Genomic DNA, 17,316 nt, shown 5'->3' on the forward strand with positions numbered 1-17,316 from the left:
GAAATGACTGTGTGTGGGGAAGTGTTCACATTTCCTTAGCAAGAATTCTGCAGACTGTCATCTGATGCCTTACAGACCACCACTGTCCTCTGTCCAGATGGCAAAGTCATTGTTCAAACCCATCTCCTGGACCTAAACAAGATTATTATGAGTTAGCTCAGCATTAACCGAAACATTTGTTACTAAACATGGGTTCCTTGAGTATCTGAAGTTGTGGTGGAGGAATGCGGTGCCTGCCTTGTCTTGGAGAGGAAAGACCCCAGTCTTGCTATGCTAACTTAAGGTATTTTCTCTCATTGCTGCTGCATCCTGTAGCCTTACTAGCTTCAGTCTTTATGAGACAGCAGTTTCAGGAGACCTGGGCTGTCTTATTGAATTCTTCATGGATCATTTTTTAGCACACTGGTTCCCACAGATCCCAGGCAAGACAAGCTGAATGTGCACAATACCATAGCTTCTTTTTTCCATAGTCACCAGGGGTAAAACAACGGTAAGAAGCTGGAGGACAACCAGGACTGACCACAGAGAGCTGAGGACTGCTTCTAGCCAACTTTGCAACCTTCTAGGGAGCAGATTTGGTAAATTTAGGATAAAAGATGGCCCCATTCTCCAGCTAGCAAGCCTTTGAAAGATATGTAAATAGCATGCTGCTTTCATGTGGAGGAGAGCACTTTGTATTCTTGACAGCGCAAGTGAAATGCTAACACAGAGAAGGCAGTTATACGACTAGTCTGGAAAACAGCATTTAGATGTGCTGGATAATGGGGAGGAGCTCCAGGAACTTTCTCATTCCCCTTTTCATAAGCAGAGTGATTATCAACATTTTTCTTCACAGTACTGAGCAGCAGGGAGGCAAACGCACTGGGCGCTTTTAAGCATTTAAGAGCGGTATCACCAATATATCAGAAAACTGAACCCTGCTCTGTAACAGGCTTTTAATTCTGCACCACACAAGACTATCCTATTGACTGTTACATTTATGAAAACCAAAGCAAAATAAACTCCTGACTGCTACCAGTAGTGCCTTTGTTCACGTAGATATCCCACCTATAATTTGGAGTTATGGTAGCCAAAATACATTCACATCTACTGTCCACCCCTCATTCACTCTCAACTGGCCTTATATTAATCACTCCATTTCTGTGAAATCCCGACAGTTTCACAAGAGGAACATTTATTATTCTGTACCTTATTTTGTTAGTCAAAAAGATAAAATTGGAGGTCTCTGACAATAGAAAAAAAAAGTATTAAGGGGTCACTAAGGACAATTTTCCATCATAGCGTCTAGGTGATGAACTGCACAGCCATCCTCACCAGCTGAACAAGCCCAAGCAGAGCTCTGCTCCAATGAATACTGAATGTACAATTGATTTGATTTATGCTTATTCATTTCAGAATAAATATAAAGCTTCATCAGATGGTATCTGTACATCCATCTTTCTCGTGCTAGTCGCCAGGAAGCTTGGTGTCCAGAGAGAGAAAGGAGAGGAGGAAAATCTCTCTGGATGCAGGCAGAGCCTTACAATGAGGCTGGCAGAGGGGTTTAATGTTATTCTTCCTTCCTCTCTGCAGCAGCCCCTGCTGCTCCCTTGCTGCAGCTTTCCCCTTGCTCTAAACGCCAACCTCTCTGGCAGAGGAGAGCTGGAAGGACAGCACTGCTGCACCGAGCAGAGCCTTCTGTGATACACAAGCAGCTTTCTGTGCATACGAATGCATTTTCTCAAAAGAAACCGATACGAGAGAGAAACATGCATCCTCCTGCATCACAGAAACCCCAGAAGCAACCTCTGACAGACAACTGTAATTGCCAATTGCAGGAAGGTTTCTCTGGGAGGGGGCTCGGAGGTCCATGTCCTCTGCTGGCCACTTTTGCCCAAGGTCAGAGATGCTGCTGCCGGCCAAGGTGCTGCCTCGTGTGTTGTGCTCATACGGGGAGTAAATTCAGTGTCTCGACTACTGTTTTCTCATATTGCATTTGCAGTGCAGAAACAGAGAGGGAATTTGTCAAGCCCCCGTTGCTACAAAGCGGAGTAGCTTTTGAAACTGTACTTTGAACACAGCAAGGAAGAGAATTTGAAGAACTACTTTAATTTTAATGATTCAGTAAATTAAATCCTCAAGCGAAGAGGACAATCGGCTTATTAGAAACTGTAAAGTGGAAAAGTGTAGGGGACAAAATCACAATGAATTCTTAAAATTCGGGCATTTCTGCTTGGCTTATTTTTCTGCCAGGAGAAACTCCATGAAGAGCGGTTTCTTTTTCTAAAGGCTAATGGGGGAAAAAAAGCTAGACAAAACCCATAAATATGATCACATTGAAAGGAAAGCTCATTTTCTGTTATTTGCTAGAGCTGTTCCCATTTCCTAAGCTGATCAGCAGCAGTGTCTGACCTCTGGTGTCTAAAATCAGTATCAAACACTACAAGAAATCAAAGCTTCAACTCATTTCATCCAGGCTGACTGCTCTGCTCCCTGAGTTACTCTTATTTTGCCACATTGGAGATTTCAGGCCTGCTAAAGAAATTTTGGGCTGATGTCTTTAAGCTGAACACCAACTAAGAAGTCACAGGAGGCCATCACCTGCCTTTCAACGGCAGCAAGGGAACATGCTGCGCCACTGATTTTATAATGAAAAGTTTCACCTAATGTAAAAGAAATGAAAAAAGGAAAAGAAATTAATGGCTGATATAACGATGCGGAGGGCTTGGTAGCCACCTAAAAATATCTCAGATTTACAGATTTTATTAGAGGAGGGTGGAATACCTTGTGTTGTAATTTTAGCCAGAGAAGGTCTGGAAGCAGAGATAGAAGGTTTCCAGACCTAAACTCTGTTAAGACTGTGAGTACTTCGCATGCTGAGGGAGTGTTCAAACTAACTTTACGGCAGGTTCTTTTAGGTGCACTGGAATTAGGCCTGCTGAATAATCCTTACAATAATTCATTAGAAAATTACAGAAGAGATGCCTGTTCTTTCTGAGGAATGAGGCACCTGTTCGATGCATATGGTTTGGCAATGTGAATGTTCTTTTCCCATCTAATATCCATAGCCTTAAGGATGTTTAGACCTGGGACTTTTGTTTTGGCTTATGTTTAACTGCAGACCTTTATGTATTCCACTGTAAAACCTTTATTGCCTTTAATAAAAAGTTGTGAAGCTGAAGCAGAACATGAAATCATTGTATTTTCTGGAAATGGGTTTCAGTTTAGTTTTCTGGACAAAAGATTTAATGAGTGGAACCACTGCGAGGCATCAGAAAACATCTGAAAAGGTTAGTCACACTGCCTTGGGGTGAATTATTGTTGAACTGCCAGGAGGATTAAAGATGAGAGATGAGCTTGTGCACAGCAGCCAAACATGGTCAGATCCTACGTGCTTTGCAGATCTCAGGGGCTTATCTGATCTCAGAAAGAGAGCGAGCAAAAGAGCCACCAAGAATTAGAGAAGCAGACTAGGAAGACATGGGTTAAAGGAAAAAAAATAATATTTGGGGCTTCCGACGTTTCAGAACTGTTGCAAACTGGAGACAGATCACAGGAGATAGATGAGAGTATGTGTTAGGGGGAGGGAACAATGGGCACGGTAACCCTTCAGGTAGGAAATACTGTTATCAATCAACAAGTTATCCATCACTCTCCCTGGCCAGCAGGGCAGAGGGAAGTACTCAGCCCACTTTGCAGCAAAAGAGATTGCGTTATGGTGGAACCTTAACTGGTACAGGATAGATGTTCCTTATTGTCCCCCTATATTGGACTGGCTGGCTAATTTGACACATAAGGCATCAGGCTTCAATGTTGCTCAAAGGCGTAGACCAGCAAGCACATTCTTGCTCTCCTCAGGAGTGCTCTGACATTAACTATATCTCCCTGAGACCAGCTTGTCCCTGGTCTCCTGGAGCAGTGTGGGACAATTCCCTCATCTGCTGGTGGCTTATGTCCCAGTCCCAAGGCTCTGGGCTGAGAGCTTTTGTGTTCAGAGAGCATTCAGGGAAAAGCTGCCATGCTAGGACCTACTTGACAAAAAGTACTTGAAAATGCAGCAGGTGATCTTACAGTTCTCTTATTTTTTGAGCATATTTGGAGGTTCTAGCAAAGGAGTGCAGCTATCATATAGCCTCGACCCATGAATCGTCCTCTTCGACTTAGCATGCAGCTTCAGGAGAGATGCACATGGAGCAGTGAGGGAGGAAGGGGACACCAGCCCAGCCAGATCATCCAACACTATTTAACTTCTTCATAAGTGTTCTGGATGGTGGGATTGAGTGTACCCAGACAAAGTTTGCTGATAGCACAAAACTGAGTGGGGAAGTGGACGCTTCAGAAGGGAGAGCCACCCTACAGGAAGACCTGTATAGGCTGGAAGAGTGGGTTAACAAGAAACTTATGAAGTTCAACAATGACAAGGATAAGGTCTTGCACCTGGGAAAATATAATTCATGAGTGCAGCGCAGGCTGGGATCTACCTGGCTGGGGAGCAGCTCTGCGGAAAGTGGCCTGGGTATCCTGGTGGACAACAAGCTCAGTATGAGTGAACAGTGTGCTGCTGTGGCAAAGCAAGCCAACAGGATGCTGGGTTGCATCAACAAGGGCATCACCAGCAGAGATAAAGAAGCCATTATCCCACTCTACTCAGCACTTGTCAGGCTGCACCTGCAATACTGTGTTCAGTTTTGGTCCCTGCTACATAAAAAAGATGTGGGCAGGCTGAAGAGGGTCCAGAGAAGGGCCACAAAGATGATCAAAGGACTGGGAAGCCCGCCATATGAGGAAAGGCTGAGAGCATTGGGTTTGTTCAGCCTTGAGAAAAGAAGGCTTGTGGGAGACCTTATCACCATGATCCAGTATATAAAGGGTGGCTACAAAGAAGACGGAGACTCCTTTTTTACAAGGAGTCTCATGGAAAAGACGAGGAGCAATGGGTACAACTTACTCCTGGGGAGATTCTGATTGGACGCAAGAGAAAAATTTTTCACAATGAGAACAATCAGCCATTGGAATAATCTCACCAGAGAAGTGGTGGATTCCCCATTGTTGGACACTTTGAAGATTCAGCTAGGGAGGGTGCTGGGCCATTTTGTCTAGACTGTGTTTTTTGCCAAGAAAGGTTGGACCAGGTGATTGTTGAGGTCCCTTCCAACCTGGTATTCTATGATTCTATGATTATTTTTAGATTTTTCTTTGAAATATAACCATCTACCTCCAAGCACTGGGTGTCTCAAGAGCATGTGACGCAGGACTTTGGTGCTCCAAAATAGTTGTTAAAGGACTTTAGGGTGGGACCAGAATGACCTAACATTCAGTGTTTAAGACATGCAAATCTGTAGCTGAGCAAATTGTCCTTGACAGTTTCAGACTTGGTGCAGTATCTTGAGACAGTTTTATAGAGAGCCATTATTGCAAGCTGATGCAGGACTTCAGCGATACATACATCTAGCAAGTCCAGGAAGTACACGTACATTAACCAACATTGCTGTATGCCTCAGTTTCCTCACATTTCTCAGCTATTAGACATTCACTTTTTTGCTGATAGTATACTTTGATCAAAGTGATGGAAAGCACACGAAAATAGAACAAGGAACAAATAACTCATTTGATAATATATAAGAGAAAATTTTTGAAGTACAATTTTCATTTGTACTGCATCCCCTCGATACAACCACAGTTGGGGCCAGGTGACCACACAATGTATGTAAATTTTAGAATGAGTCCCTTAATATTTTATTGGAAAAATTAATAAAATTTATCAAATCATTTTTTGATTGGCAAAAAAATGCCAAACATTCATCAAGTCAGTTAATCTACTGAATCTAATCTCTTGGCACTTTTGTAAATCTCATTACAAATTAAAAAAAATTACAAGTATATTCATATATTCATGAATGACCAGTAAACTGGATGAGTAATAAATAAAAATCCATTGACTAATTTCCTTGAAATTGCATAACTCACAGGAGAATTTACCAATCAAACATTATTCAAGTAACTTCATTGCTAGGATTGTGTGAATTTTTATTTCTGCCAAAAAATTCTTGATCCAGAATTTCAGAAGTGTTTAGGGATCAAAAGATGTATTTGAGCATCTCATGGGTTTTTCAAGGCATTAAACAGGTTCGGGACAAAACTCCCTCTGAATTCGAAATTCTAGTCCTTGAAAAATAGATCAGTACGTGGCATCCTACTGAGGCAACCTGAAATGATTTCTATAGTTAAAGTTACAGGAAAGTGATTATGAAATCTTGTGTGTGTGTGTGTGATTAAAAGTTTCTTAAACTTTCAGCATTAGGACTTAAACTTTCCATGCTTTGGTCTATGAACAAAGGCAAGAGATTTTGTTCTTTATTATGCTTTTGAGGGAAGAGGTGTTTGGAGGAAATTTGGTTTTATACTAGAAAAAAATCCTCTTCTTAGAAGCATATAAGTTATATAAGAACATCCCAGAATAGTCTCTCCTCCTCTCCCCATTTTCAATCACTTTGAAATAATTAACTCAACAACTCTCAAAATTCTCAAGCAAAATCCTGAGGTATTTGAAAACAAAACTAAAGACAAACTTGCTCAGATCATTAGTGTTATCTACAGACTTCTGGCTCACCTGAAATAGAGTCTTGGAAACACTCAGATTGTTTTCAAAGCTGTGGGCACACACTCCTCTCCGTGTGCTCCTAACTCAAGACCTCCAGACACAAATCTCACTCTGCATGTTTGTGTATAATGTTTGCACTGTTTAGAAAGCTTGAGACATACAAACATCTTGTTGAAGTGGGAATCGAAAATATTTTAATCCTTACCATCTTCTTTAGTACGGGTGAAAATTTGTTCACTTCTCACTCCATCTCCAGCTCGTGTAAAAGCCAACACCTGAATGCTGTAGTTGGTGTATTTTTCCAGGCCATCAAGCTCTAGGGATGGCTGTGTAGTAGTGACATTCTTTATTTCTCCTAGCTCTGTAGAATAAAGAAGAAACTGAATTATTGCCACTTCAGTCTTCTCCCAGCTATTGATACCGACCATGGAAATCTTGGGGATTAAAGAGTCTACCAGAGAAGTAATGCTTCATTATTATAAAATAGCAATGAGCTACAATAAATCAAAATAAATTCCTTTGTGTCCTGAATTCTTACCATTCAAAGCAGACCCAGTTTTAATTTTCAAACTTTTTTTTGTGCAATTTTTTTAAATACAGGGAAGAGATTTGAAAATTTCTACAAGTAATAAGATTTTTCATAAAGAATAGATAACATGAAGAGATTATTGCAAAACATTCCCTAAAGCAAAAATGAGAAATTCGGTTATCTTCATAAAGATTTTCTGGTTTTGAGAAAGACCATTTCTCACAAGGAAAAACAAAAAAAGGCCCCTTTATTTTAAAATATGTAGCAAGTCCTGCTGCAAAGCACTTGATGACAGTAATACCAGCTAACAATAGATTTAAACACAGTAAAACCAGATTTACTTGCAGAAAGATGATGCATCTTTTTTGCAGCAAGCTAAGAAGTACAAGCCATACGTCAAAAAAGCTTTAAACATATTTAGGGCAGAAAATAAAGCTGAACAAATGAAGAAAATCCAGTTTTAAGCACTGCATGAACATCATCTTTTTTCATCATGTTGTAGGACATCACATAGGAGCTTAGATGTGCACTGATAATATTCACGCAGGATCTGATCCAAAGAGTACAAGGATCACTGAAAACATTTAATTTTGTGTCAGTCATGTCTACATTTTTATGTATGCTTCTCATAAATTTGTCATCTTTATTTTTAAATGTACAAAGGGATTGGTGGCTTATTTCCAAATATTTTTGACTCTAACAGTATCAGCAGTAACAATGGGCCTCTGGGTTACATTTCTACTCCACACTAACAGAGGCCAAGATTTGCAAGACAATCGCATATTAGAGTGACCCATGATCCCAATGGATGAATGCAAAAGGAAGGAGACTGCTCATTGCCCTAGAGCTGTGAAAATTCAGCAGGGCAGATAGGAATAAGGGCAAGTGCATCTCAAACCTACTAGTATTTAATTTACAAGAAAGGACTGTACAGAGAATTATCATCATGTGATAAATTGCAGATTAGTAAGCTATCTCATTTCTCCTTTGATCATTTCAGTCATTCTTTGCTCAGGAATCTATTTCCCTAGGAATTATGCTAAGAGTACAAAACGTAAGCACAACAGAAGAGGCTGGCATGAAAATAACAAGAATTTTTCAAAAATGTTTCCTTCTTTTGCCCTCAGCTATGGAGATGAAATGCATCCTGCCAAAAAATAAGCAATAACCTCTCAATTAGGCAACTAGCTGAGCAAACAGATAACCAACCGAACTAAAATAAAATACCAGTTTTGGGCAGGTATGTTCTAGGTACATATTTTCATTCTTTATAAAAGAAACCTGCTGGACTTCATAACTGGGATGAAATTCGCTCGGATCATTTTAGGTACTTTGGCAGATCTATGGAGTGTTACAAACCCATGGTGGAACCCTTCCCTGAGGGCCCCTCCAGTTAGCTTTGCCATGCCTGCTACTCAGTTAATGCTCTACGGAAAATGGCTTCCTTCACAAGTAGATGAAGCTTTCTTTAAGCCAAAGAGAAAAGGAAGTACCATGGCTTTGCAGCAGAGCGTAAATGATATAAAGGCCACATAAGGCCTGTTACTTGGTAATAGCTTCATTTCTCTCACCTCCATCCAAGAGATTGGCCCAGTAGATAACCCTGAATCCTTGCAGAATCCCATTCAGGGTTTCTTTCGCCAATGTTGACCAAGAAATAGAGATGGTTTCTGGTGATGTGGCAGTGGCTTGCACATTCCCTGGAGGGCAACTGGGCACTGAAATAAGATATTCACAATTTTAACTTGATGAATACAACTTAGTGTTTACCCTTCGGCTACCCTTTCACGGCTTTCATTTCTTTCTATCTAATTTCATTGCTATCCTTTCATTGCTAACCCACCACCCATTATTTAATTAGCAGTTACACACTGTTAACAATGCAAAACCTTTATTCTTGCTACAATCCACATGTTTCTGCAAATGCAGCTGATTTCCCTGGAATTACTTTTGATGTACTGCTTTCCCGCTTGCTGACTAGTCTTTTAATAGCTTTTGTCGCTTCTTTTGAAAGAGAAATGTGCCCCAGTACTGAAATATGCAGAATATACTGTAAGCAATTTAAATATATTTTTTAAAGTTTGCACCTAAAGTGCAGTCTTTCTGGAAAATTCTAATGTCCTTTGAAAATTGGTGGTGGGAGAAAGCAGGCACTTCTTTAAAAAATATTGGAAAAAACGTTCATGAAATATTTTCACTGGCATTTAGAAAAATTGGAAAGAGTGAGCCAAATCTAAGGCATGTTATGTGGGCCATTTAGTATCAAAGCAATACAGCAGTATTAGTATTTGGTACTGCTTTTAAAGCTCGTGATATCTTTAATTCTGAAAGGGACCCAAAATTGAGTAACAATCAGATAAAAACATTGCCAGGAAAAGTAAGTGTGCTGTATTCTGAAGAAAAAAACCACCTGATTTATTATAATACAAAATATATGCACGTGTGAGTATACTGCCTTCTGAGGTCTTGCAATGATAGAAACATTTAGAGTAAATGAAAAACACCAGCCTTCCATGAAGCGCATGCCTCCAAATCTGTAGCTCTTGAGAATTTTAGATATGTGCTACTCCCTTTCCCCGGTGTAAAAAGTCAGATTCCTAGCTGGCACTGACTTCGCTACACTGTTGCCAATTTATAGTAGCTGAAAATCTGACCTACACTATCCTCTAGGATTATTCTTTGCTTTTATACTCTAAAATATTTGGCCTCTTTTTGGATACAGAATCATTCTCTTTTTCCACTAGAGGACTCCCTCTCATTGTTTGAGAAGTACTTTTTATACAGTTAGAAAAAAAAAAATCTAAATTGTTTCTTGGATTAGATGTGTTGAATTCTGTCTGAAATAACAATGATTTTTCTCTCATTAGTTTGGATATTGTTAGAAAAAAACCCACATCTCTTTATGCTGGCAAGATAAGGCATTGTGGCAGTACAAGAGTTCTAGGTTTCACAGCAGATTCATTTGAAAACAAAAGAAAGCCAATAAAATTAGCAGTATCACTCCACCTGTTAGAGTTTTACTTCTTAGCATTTCAAAACTATGATGGGATCACGATGAAGCTATGATGACATCACAAAATTTGCAAATATGTAAACACCAGAGCAATAGGCTTCTTAATGAAAGCTATGGTCTTAGTCAATATCATTCACAGCAGGATATATCACAGTAGTAGGGTTATATTTATTTACCTGGATGATTCTGCATCTCTTGCAATGAAAATTGTACATACTCATTGGCCGGTCTCTTCCCATCCAGCTGTCTAATGTATCTAACACCTGTAAAGTCTGATATTCTATTAGCCCCACTATAATAATCACTAATTAAGCAATGAATGTCACAAGGTCAAAAGAAATACAGAAAAAGGATGTCCCAAGATAGCTGTTTGCCTGGGACTTACCATCCTCAAGAGTAGTGGTGATGATTTCCTGAGAAGAAGGTCCTATTCCAGCCCGGTTACAAGCCTGGACTACCATGCCATACTGCGTGAATTTTTTCAGGTTATTCAGCGTATAAACTTCACTGTCCCCAGTGGTATCAATACTGATGATGTTAAACTGGAAATTGCCCCCTGCACTGTACTCCCGATAACCTATCTGGTATCCACGAATAATTCCATTTTGTAGGTGCTTCTTTGGAGCCTAAACAGAAAATGAAAGATTACACATTAAGTTCATGTCTCCTAAGTCAAGTTTGCCCTTAAAATTTTTGAAATATATACAAAGACAAAATTTTTTGCCTATCAAATGCAAATCTATTTCTAGGAAACAATTCAAGAATACTCCCTGCACAGGAAATAGTGACTTTTTACCATGATATAGAAATTTCAGGTGCAGTTTGTTCTAATTTGTGCATTCCTTTGCTAAAAGAAAGACCTTTAAATGGTTCATACACAGAAAAAGCTGATAAGGAGATATTCTTGAGTAATAAATTGAACTTATAATGTTTTGTTCTCTTATCAAGTGAATCAATCAAAGTTGAGTTGATAAGGGTATATTTGCATTACAGGGCTACCATTCACTACTAATTGTGTTTTTTGCCAGAAGCCCCTACCGTTCACTCACTAAATCTTTAGTAGAGCATTTATTGATCTGTTGAAGGCAGTCACATAAGTTTGTTCAGCTAGATGCATTAGGAAAATTTTACGCTGTGCTTTGAAATATGCTTCTGTTCATTCAGTGTGTAGTGTGGAAAGATGATTAGATAATGAATGCTGAAGGCAATAATGAATTGGAAAGCAGGGATATGCATACTGAATAGCTACTAAAACAAGGTGTACAATATCTGGCATTCAAGAATATGGACAGTACAAAATTGTTGGCCATAATTATGTACCATATTTCTCAGTCACAGTGCAAGATTCCCTGTACCTGACCAGTGGAAATCATTTCTTTACTCTGCAATATAAAATGTAGTCTAGAGTAAAACAAGGATTGGCAACACAGGGAAAAATCCTGTTATTGACAGAAATACCTATTAAAATTCCATTTGAATAGTATCGGACTAATTTCAATGTGATAACGTTCCTGTCTGATTTTCTGTGTGTATGAGGTATAATTAGTATAAACACTTTAAGACACAGTTTATAATCCATGACAAAACGCTCTTTCAAATCCTCCAAACCTCTTTCAAATTCCCACCAGGTGCCCATGAGCTCATCTGTTCCACTGACCCATGAAAAAGGTCTTTGTGATGCAGTTTATCAGCAATGAGTTAAACCGGCAGAGGCAGCAATTTCTGTTCTTACTATATCCCATTAAATCTACCGAGGAACACATTCTCAAGAAGAATACTCTTTTCTGCCACAGGACCTGTCTGTTTCATCGAGTTTATAGTCCACTGGACTAAAGTCTCACTGGAGCTAACAAAACCAGTGTGGGACTTGCCTTTCATCCACTATCAGCAAATTCTTTCTTTGGCAAAAGCCAGCACCCTCTCCATATTTAAGATGTATCACTGGATGGATCTGACTGACTGAGTTATCTCTTCAGGTGCTTTCTTTTTTCTCCCTCCTGCCTTCAGAAATGGAAACAAAACTTGAAGCAAGGATATAATTTCCACTGTACTACTTCAGCTCCTCTGCTACTAACAAGCTCTCTGCAAGCATGATGCTGTCTGTTGGGATGTAGGTGACCAAATTAGGAGATTCAGGTCTTGAGCATCTTGTAAGACACACTGCAAGGATTCGAACTGTGTTTTTGGAATCTAAGAGCATAATTGTTTCCTGTTTGAATATTTCTGTGTTTCATTGTCAAAAAAACCCCAACTTATTTAGAAACATGTAGGTCTTTTATTATCAAAACAGTTTGTTTGCAAGTGCGTTACCTATTCTGAAGAACTCCATGGCTTCATGATCTTTAAATGATTGCAACAGACTTTTTTTTTTAAGCTGGACTGTGGGGTGGAAACTGAGGTCAGATAATTATTTTTTTTTTTTTATGTTCAGATATCTTCACAAGATAAAGCTCTTTCTTTCCATCTGAGAAGAAAATAACTTTATCACGTTTCAATAATTAAATATTTCAGGGTGTATTGTTCCGCTAGTCGATAGATTTCAAATTCCTTCCTAGTTAAAGGCTGGAACATTCCCATGAGTTACCACAGGTGGCTTTTGCGTGGAAGTTGTTGTAACAAGCACACATTGCACATTGAAATCACAAGCAACGTGCATAGAAGACATACACCACATAATGTAATGCATTTATTGTTTTGTGAATGGCACACACTGCCTACTGCCACATACAGCACACATTACGATGCTGTACGTACATCCATTGTGTATCATAAGGCATGCACTGTATACCTAGAAAAAGAGAGCATTCACCTTGGACGTAATAGATTACAGAAGCGTATAGCACGTATATTGGAACACATATGTCATACTGTAAAACAGATGGAACATAACGATAAAACTGAATCATACATTTACTATGCATTGAAAGGTTCTCAGAGTAGGGCTATAGCCAGAATAGCCTCTTCACTGGGAATTCTGCAATTATGTATTTTCACATTTTGAACTGGAATAAAATGGCAAATCTTGCAGTTTTCATTAACATCTTTATAATTGGTTTAGGTCAAGGGAATTTTTTCTTTAAATAAGATATCAACATTTGACTTTTTTTTTCCCACTTTGAAACATTATACAATATAAAATAAGCTCAAAGTGACTCTAGAACAAAACATTGCAATGTTCTCCTCCATAAAAATTCAAACGTTCCTTGTTAGTACTATCTAAATGCTTCATTTTGGATTGTCTTTTACACAAATAAATCATATTTGATATATATGCTTTCTTGCGTATAGACACATTTTTTTGGGAGAAAATTCAGTGAAGCATCATTTGTCCATGACTACGTGTTCATGGGGAAAAATATCATTAACTTTGTCAGTAGTCATAGAACATTAAGAAAAAGTGAGTTTCAGTCCATGATCTTACTGCTTATCTCATAAAAACCAATATTTGTAAAATAGGGTATCAATGACTTTTGTAAAAGTATAACATTTTATAGTAGTGTGCATGTATACATGCATAATGAGGAGAAGGAATATTTCCCATCCCTAAATTTAATGGGTTCGTTTACCTTGTAAAGTACTACAAGAAAAAATAATTAATATTTTCATGCTCTCTTCTAAATGAGAATTTCTGTTTCATTCCCATTCTCTCTGCGCCATTTTAAACTACAAAAAAATGCTGAGTATTATTTAAAAACTCAATCTAAAACCCAGTGTTCTATGTGGACACACAGAAAGGGGATTAAATAGATCACAGACCTATAAAACTTTGCTTAACTAGGATTTTCTAAAAGTGGGCTAAGAGAAACTTTAAAGGAAGATTAATGACTGTAGCAAGCTGCAGAAATAGAACTTAATACAAGATGAAAGATAATTGATGTGTTATTCACTGCTCCTTTTGCTGTTATTGACACTGTCTGTATTTAAATGAGGTCTGCCAACTTTAAATATAACTATGGTTCTCAACACAATCCCTTTCATAATGTTGTCATAGATTTTCATGGCAAAAGCTCCACATGCCTCCAAAATAAAAAGGACCAGGTTATTACTGAGTTTATTTTCTTCCTTTTTTTTTTTGCCTCCATAACAATATAGGATTGATTTCATGGGGTATTTCTTTATTCTGAAGCATTTTGTATTGCACGATGCAATGGGTGCCTTCTGCACAGCAGTGCATTGTAAGGACCTACCCAAAAGTCAGGATGCAGCACGGGACTAAACTATCGTATGTACGTGGGACCATCTTAAAGTACCTTTTTGAGTAACGGACTAAAACTGCCCTGGCCTGGAGACAACTGCAATAATTCAAGGGAAGTAAATGGCTCGCTCCTGGTTTGGAACTTCTTAATTAGGGGGACTTCTTAATCAGCTGTTAGAAATTGTCATTCAGAAAGTAATTCTTCTAGTAAAAGTAGGACTACGCAAGCACTAAGCTTTCAGGAAGGCAGCTCAGTGACTTCACCTTTGTCTGCAAAGGCACTTTGAGGTCAAGGAAAACAATTAGGTTTCAGCTACGTCCAGCACCACAGAGAAACTTAGCACCCATCAGATGAGCTAACCTAGCAGCAGATAAAGCAATGACCGCAAATCAAGGCAAAGAGTTTTCAAGCTCAGCACACAGGGGCTTGACAGCACAAAGATCACAATGAACAGAATTCCAGTGAAGTGCCAGTGGTGCCTTTTGCTGTCCATCCCTTCATAGGCAGACCTCCAGAGTTTCTACTGCCTGCACAACAGCACCTCATGGGGTCTTGTGGTACGATGGGGCCATAGGCTACCTCTGGCTGGAGCCAGCAGCACCTTCCTAGCACTTTGCTAGAGGACACTGCTATAGTGCCTCTCATGCTGCTTGACCACATCAGATACTGCTGGTTGGTCAATAAATTAAAAGATTTAACAGATTTAACAGAGACTAGGCCTACAGGAATAATATCTTGAAGGTTCACAGGAGACTGGGCGCGCAGTCTGACAGCGCAGTCCACAGCAAACTCCAAATGTCTAGCCAGCATCTGCACAGCGCGTGGCACCAGGTTCACGTGGTGGTGCACAGTTCTGGGAGCATGGACCCACCTTTCCTGATCTGGATATATGCTGCATGGGTACAGGCAGGCATTTCCAAGGTCACAGGTAGCTCCCAACTTAAGCTCGCTCCAATTGTGAAAACCAATCTCTACACTCAGCTCATGAGACTTTCCAGGGCAATGGAGTATATACTCAATACATAGCTAGTTTCTGTGATTTTTTTGTTACATTAGATACTGATCATTAATCAATAAGTATTTACAAATCAAATTCCAGACATGTTCTGGAGAATAAAACTCCAGCTGCTCATCTGATATGCTTCTACTCCCCAGGCAACACCTAGAGATCAGGACACTAAGTTGCACTTGAAGTGTTCTGGAAGTATAAATTGAACCATATTTTAGTCAATGTTATTGAAATGAAGGTGTGGGAATTTTGTTTGTCCTGTAGCTGCCTGCACACATCTGCATCTATAAAATTTAATGGCAAATCTTCAGAATCACAAATGGCAGCTATAAACTCCAGCAGTGAACCAATGCTGCCTGTCTTCTCTTGTTGCTTTTGAAAATATCCCCCAAAGTGAACTTTAAAAAAGCAAGCAAAGCCTTTCAATCTGCCTACCCACACATCCATAAAAACAAGTTCATGCATAGAAGCTTAGAGGTTATAGTTGACTAGATCTGATGGCAGTCACACTTCTTGAGTGCTCTAAAATGAAACAACTCATTAAGCATTTATTTGAGTTGTTGAGAATCGCTGTATACTCTGCATTGCTTCGATAGCTGCTTTCCTTGCTCTACTGACTGTATGTTGCATTTAAATCCATGCTTCATGTATGCCTTTGACAAGTACCTTGTTGTGTTTCACTTCAACCACCAGGTAAGCCTGTGGCTAGTGACCACATGCCTTTTGTTTTTGGAAACCATTTGATGAAAACCAACACTGATGAAAGTTTAAGATGTGTACGAGATCCAAGAATTGGCACTGTATTTGTGACCTGTGCATCAGAATTCTGATAAAGACTACTGATTTTGAAGCTTAATACTGAAGTGTCTCAGTGAAACAGAATTTTTAATGCACCATTTTTAAAACACCATTGAAATACTCAAAAAACCTTGTCAGCTGAGGTCTCTCTGTACTAGTTGGACATATCAGTAGTTATATGTCCATCTGCACTGTATGGAGACTGTGCACTGTAGAAACCTGTCTTTTCAGGAACCAACTCAAAACTAACACAGGATTGTGCTAGCTATTTATTTTATAAATAAATAAAAAAAATGAATAAGCAGTCTACAGTTATTTATATGGTTAACAAGCAGCATCTCACTTATCCTGACTTTCTGGATGTTCCATATCATAGGGCAAAACACACATTATACACATTTGCAGGAGTAATTAACATCACTATAGAGATTAATGACTATTATGCTACTATCCTACTCCAGTACTTAATACTACATTTTTCAGAATCTTAAGTATATGGAATTATCAATACAATTTGGAAACTGCCATGCATATTGAGATTACGCTACTGCAATTATATAGCTTTATCCTGTCCACTACAATGTACAAGTAATATATAGCACAAAACCATTTAAAACATGGTTTAAGTACCTCTGATATCATACCAAAAGTATTTAAAACATTCTGTGGTTGCCAAAAAACTGGAAAAAATCTAGAAAAAATGAATTGAGTCACAAGAGATGCCAGATTTTTAAATAATATCCATTGCTGATATTTTTTAATCAATTGCTCTGATTCATCAATTCTCATAGGCTGTACTGAGACACTATATTGCTCTCTCTGTGCAGACATGCCTTCAGTAAGGCTTTGTTCCAAAGTCCATTTCAATGGGAAAAAAATCCCACTGCCTCTAATGGTTTGGGGAAATTTTCCCCCAAACCACAGTGAAATTATGTGAGTGCTCATTTTCCAAGCACATAGTCTTATCTCTGACAACAGCTCACGAAGAAAGTAGGAAATGTTATTGCCATCAGTACAGGTAAGCAGCAGCTGCTGCTATTACTTTCCAATGGAAGGTTCTTTCTTTGCATAATGCATCAGTCTTAATGGCCAATATAAAATTTGTCGGCAAAGGTACCTGCAAGGTCTTTCCCAAATAAAGTAACTGATCCACCGTTGTTATAATATTCCCATCAATGGAACCTATTTGAA

At 38.9% G+C, this 17,316-nt stretch overlaps 1 protein-coding gene across 3 annotated transcripts in view; it reads right to left on the minus strand.

The window, feature by feature from the left end:
- The window catches only part of DSCAM (DS cell adhesion molecule), a 466,019-nt gene that overhangs the window by 80,205 nt on the left and 368,498 nt on the right, over nucleotides 1-17,316 (minus strand). For all 3 annotated transcript variants that reach the window (XM_074602331.1, XM_074602342.1, XM_074602353.1), the window contains exons 17-19: nucleotides 10,508-10,748; nucleotides 8,681-8,827; nucleotides 6,786-6,941 (exon numbers count right to left, since the gene is read on the minus strand). In XM_074602331.1, the coding sequence (XP_074458432.1) occupies nucleotides 6,786-6,941; nucleotides 8,681-8,827; nucleotides 10,508-10,748 (544 nt within the window). The remainder of the gene's footprint in view (nucleotides 1-6,785; nucleotides 6,942-8,680; nucleotides 8,828-10,507; nucleotides 10,749-17,316) is intronic.

The sequence above is a fragment of the Larus michahellis genome, chromosome 1 (genome assembly GCF_964199755.1).
Source record: "Larus michahellis chromosome 1, bLarMic1.1, whole genome shotgun sequence".
NCBI lineage: Eukaryota > Metazoa > Chordata > Aves > Charadriiformes > Laridae > Larus > Larus michahellis.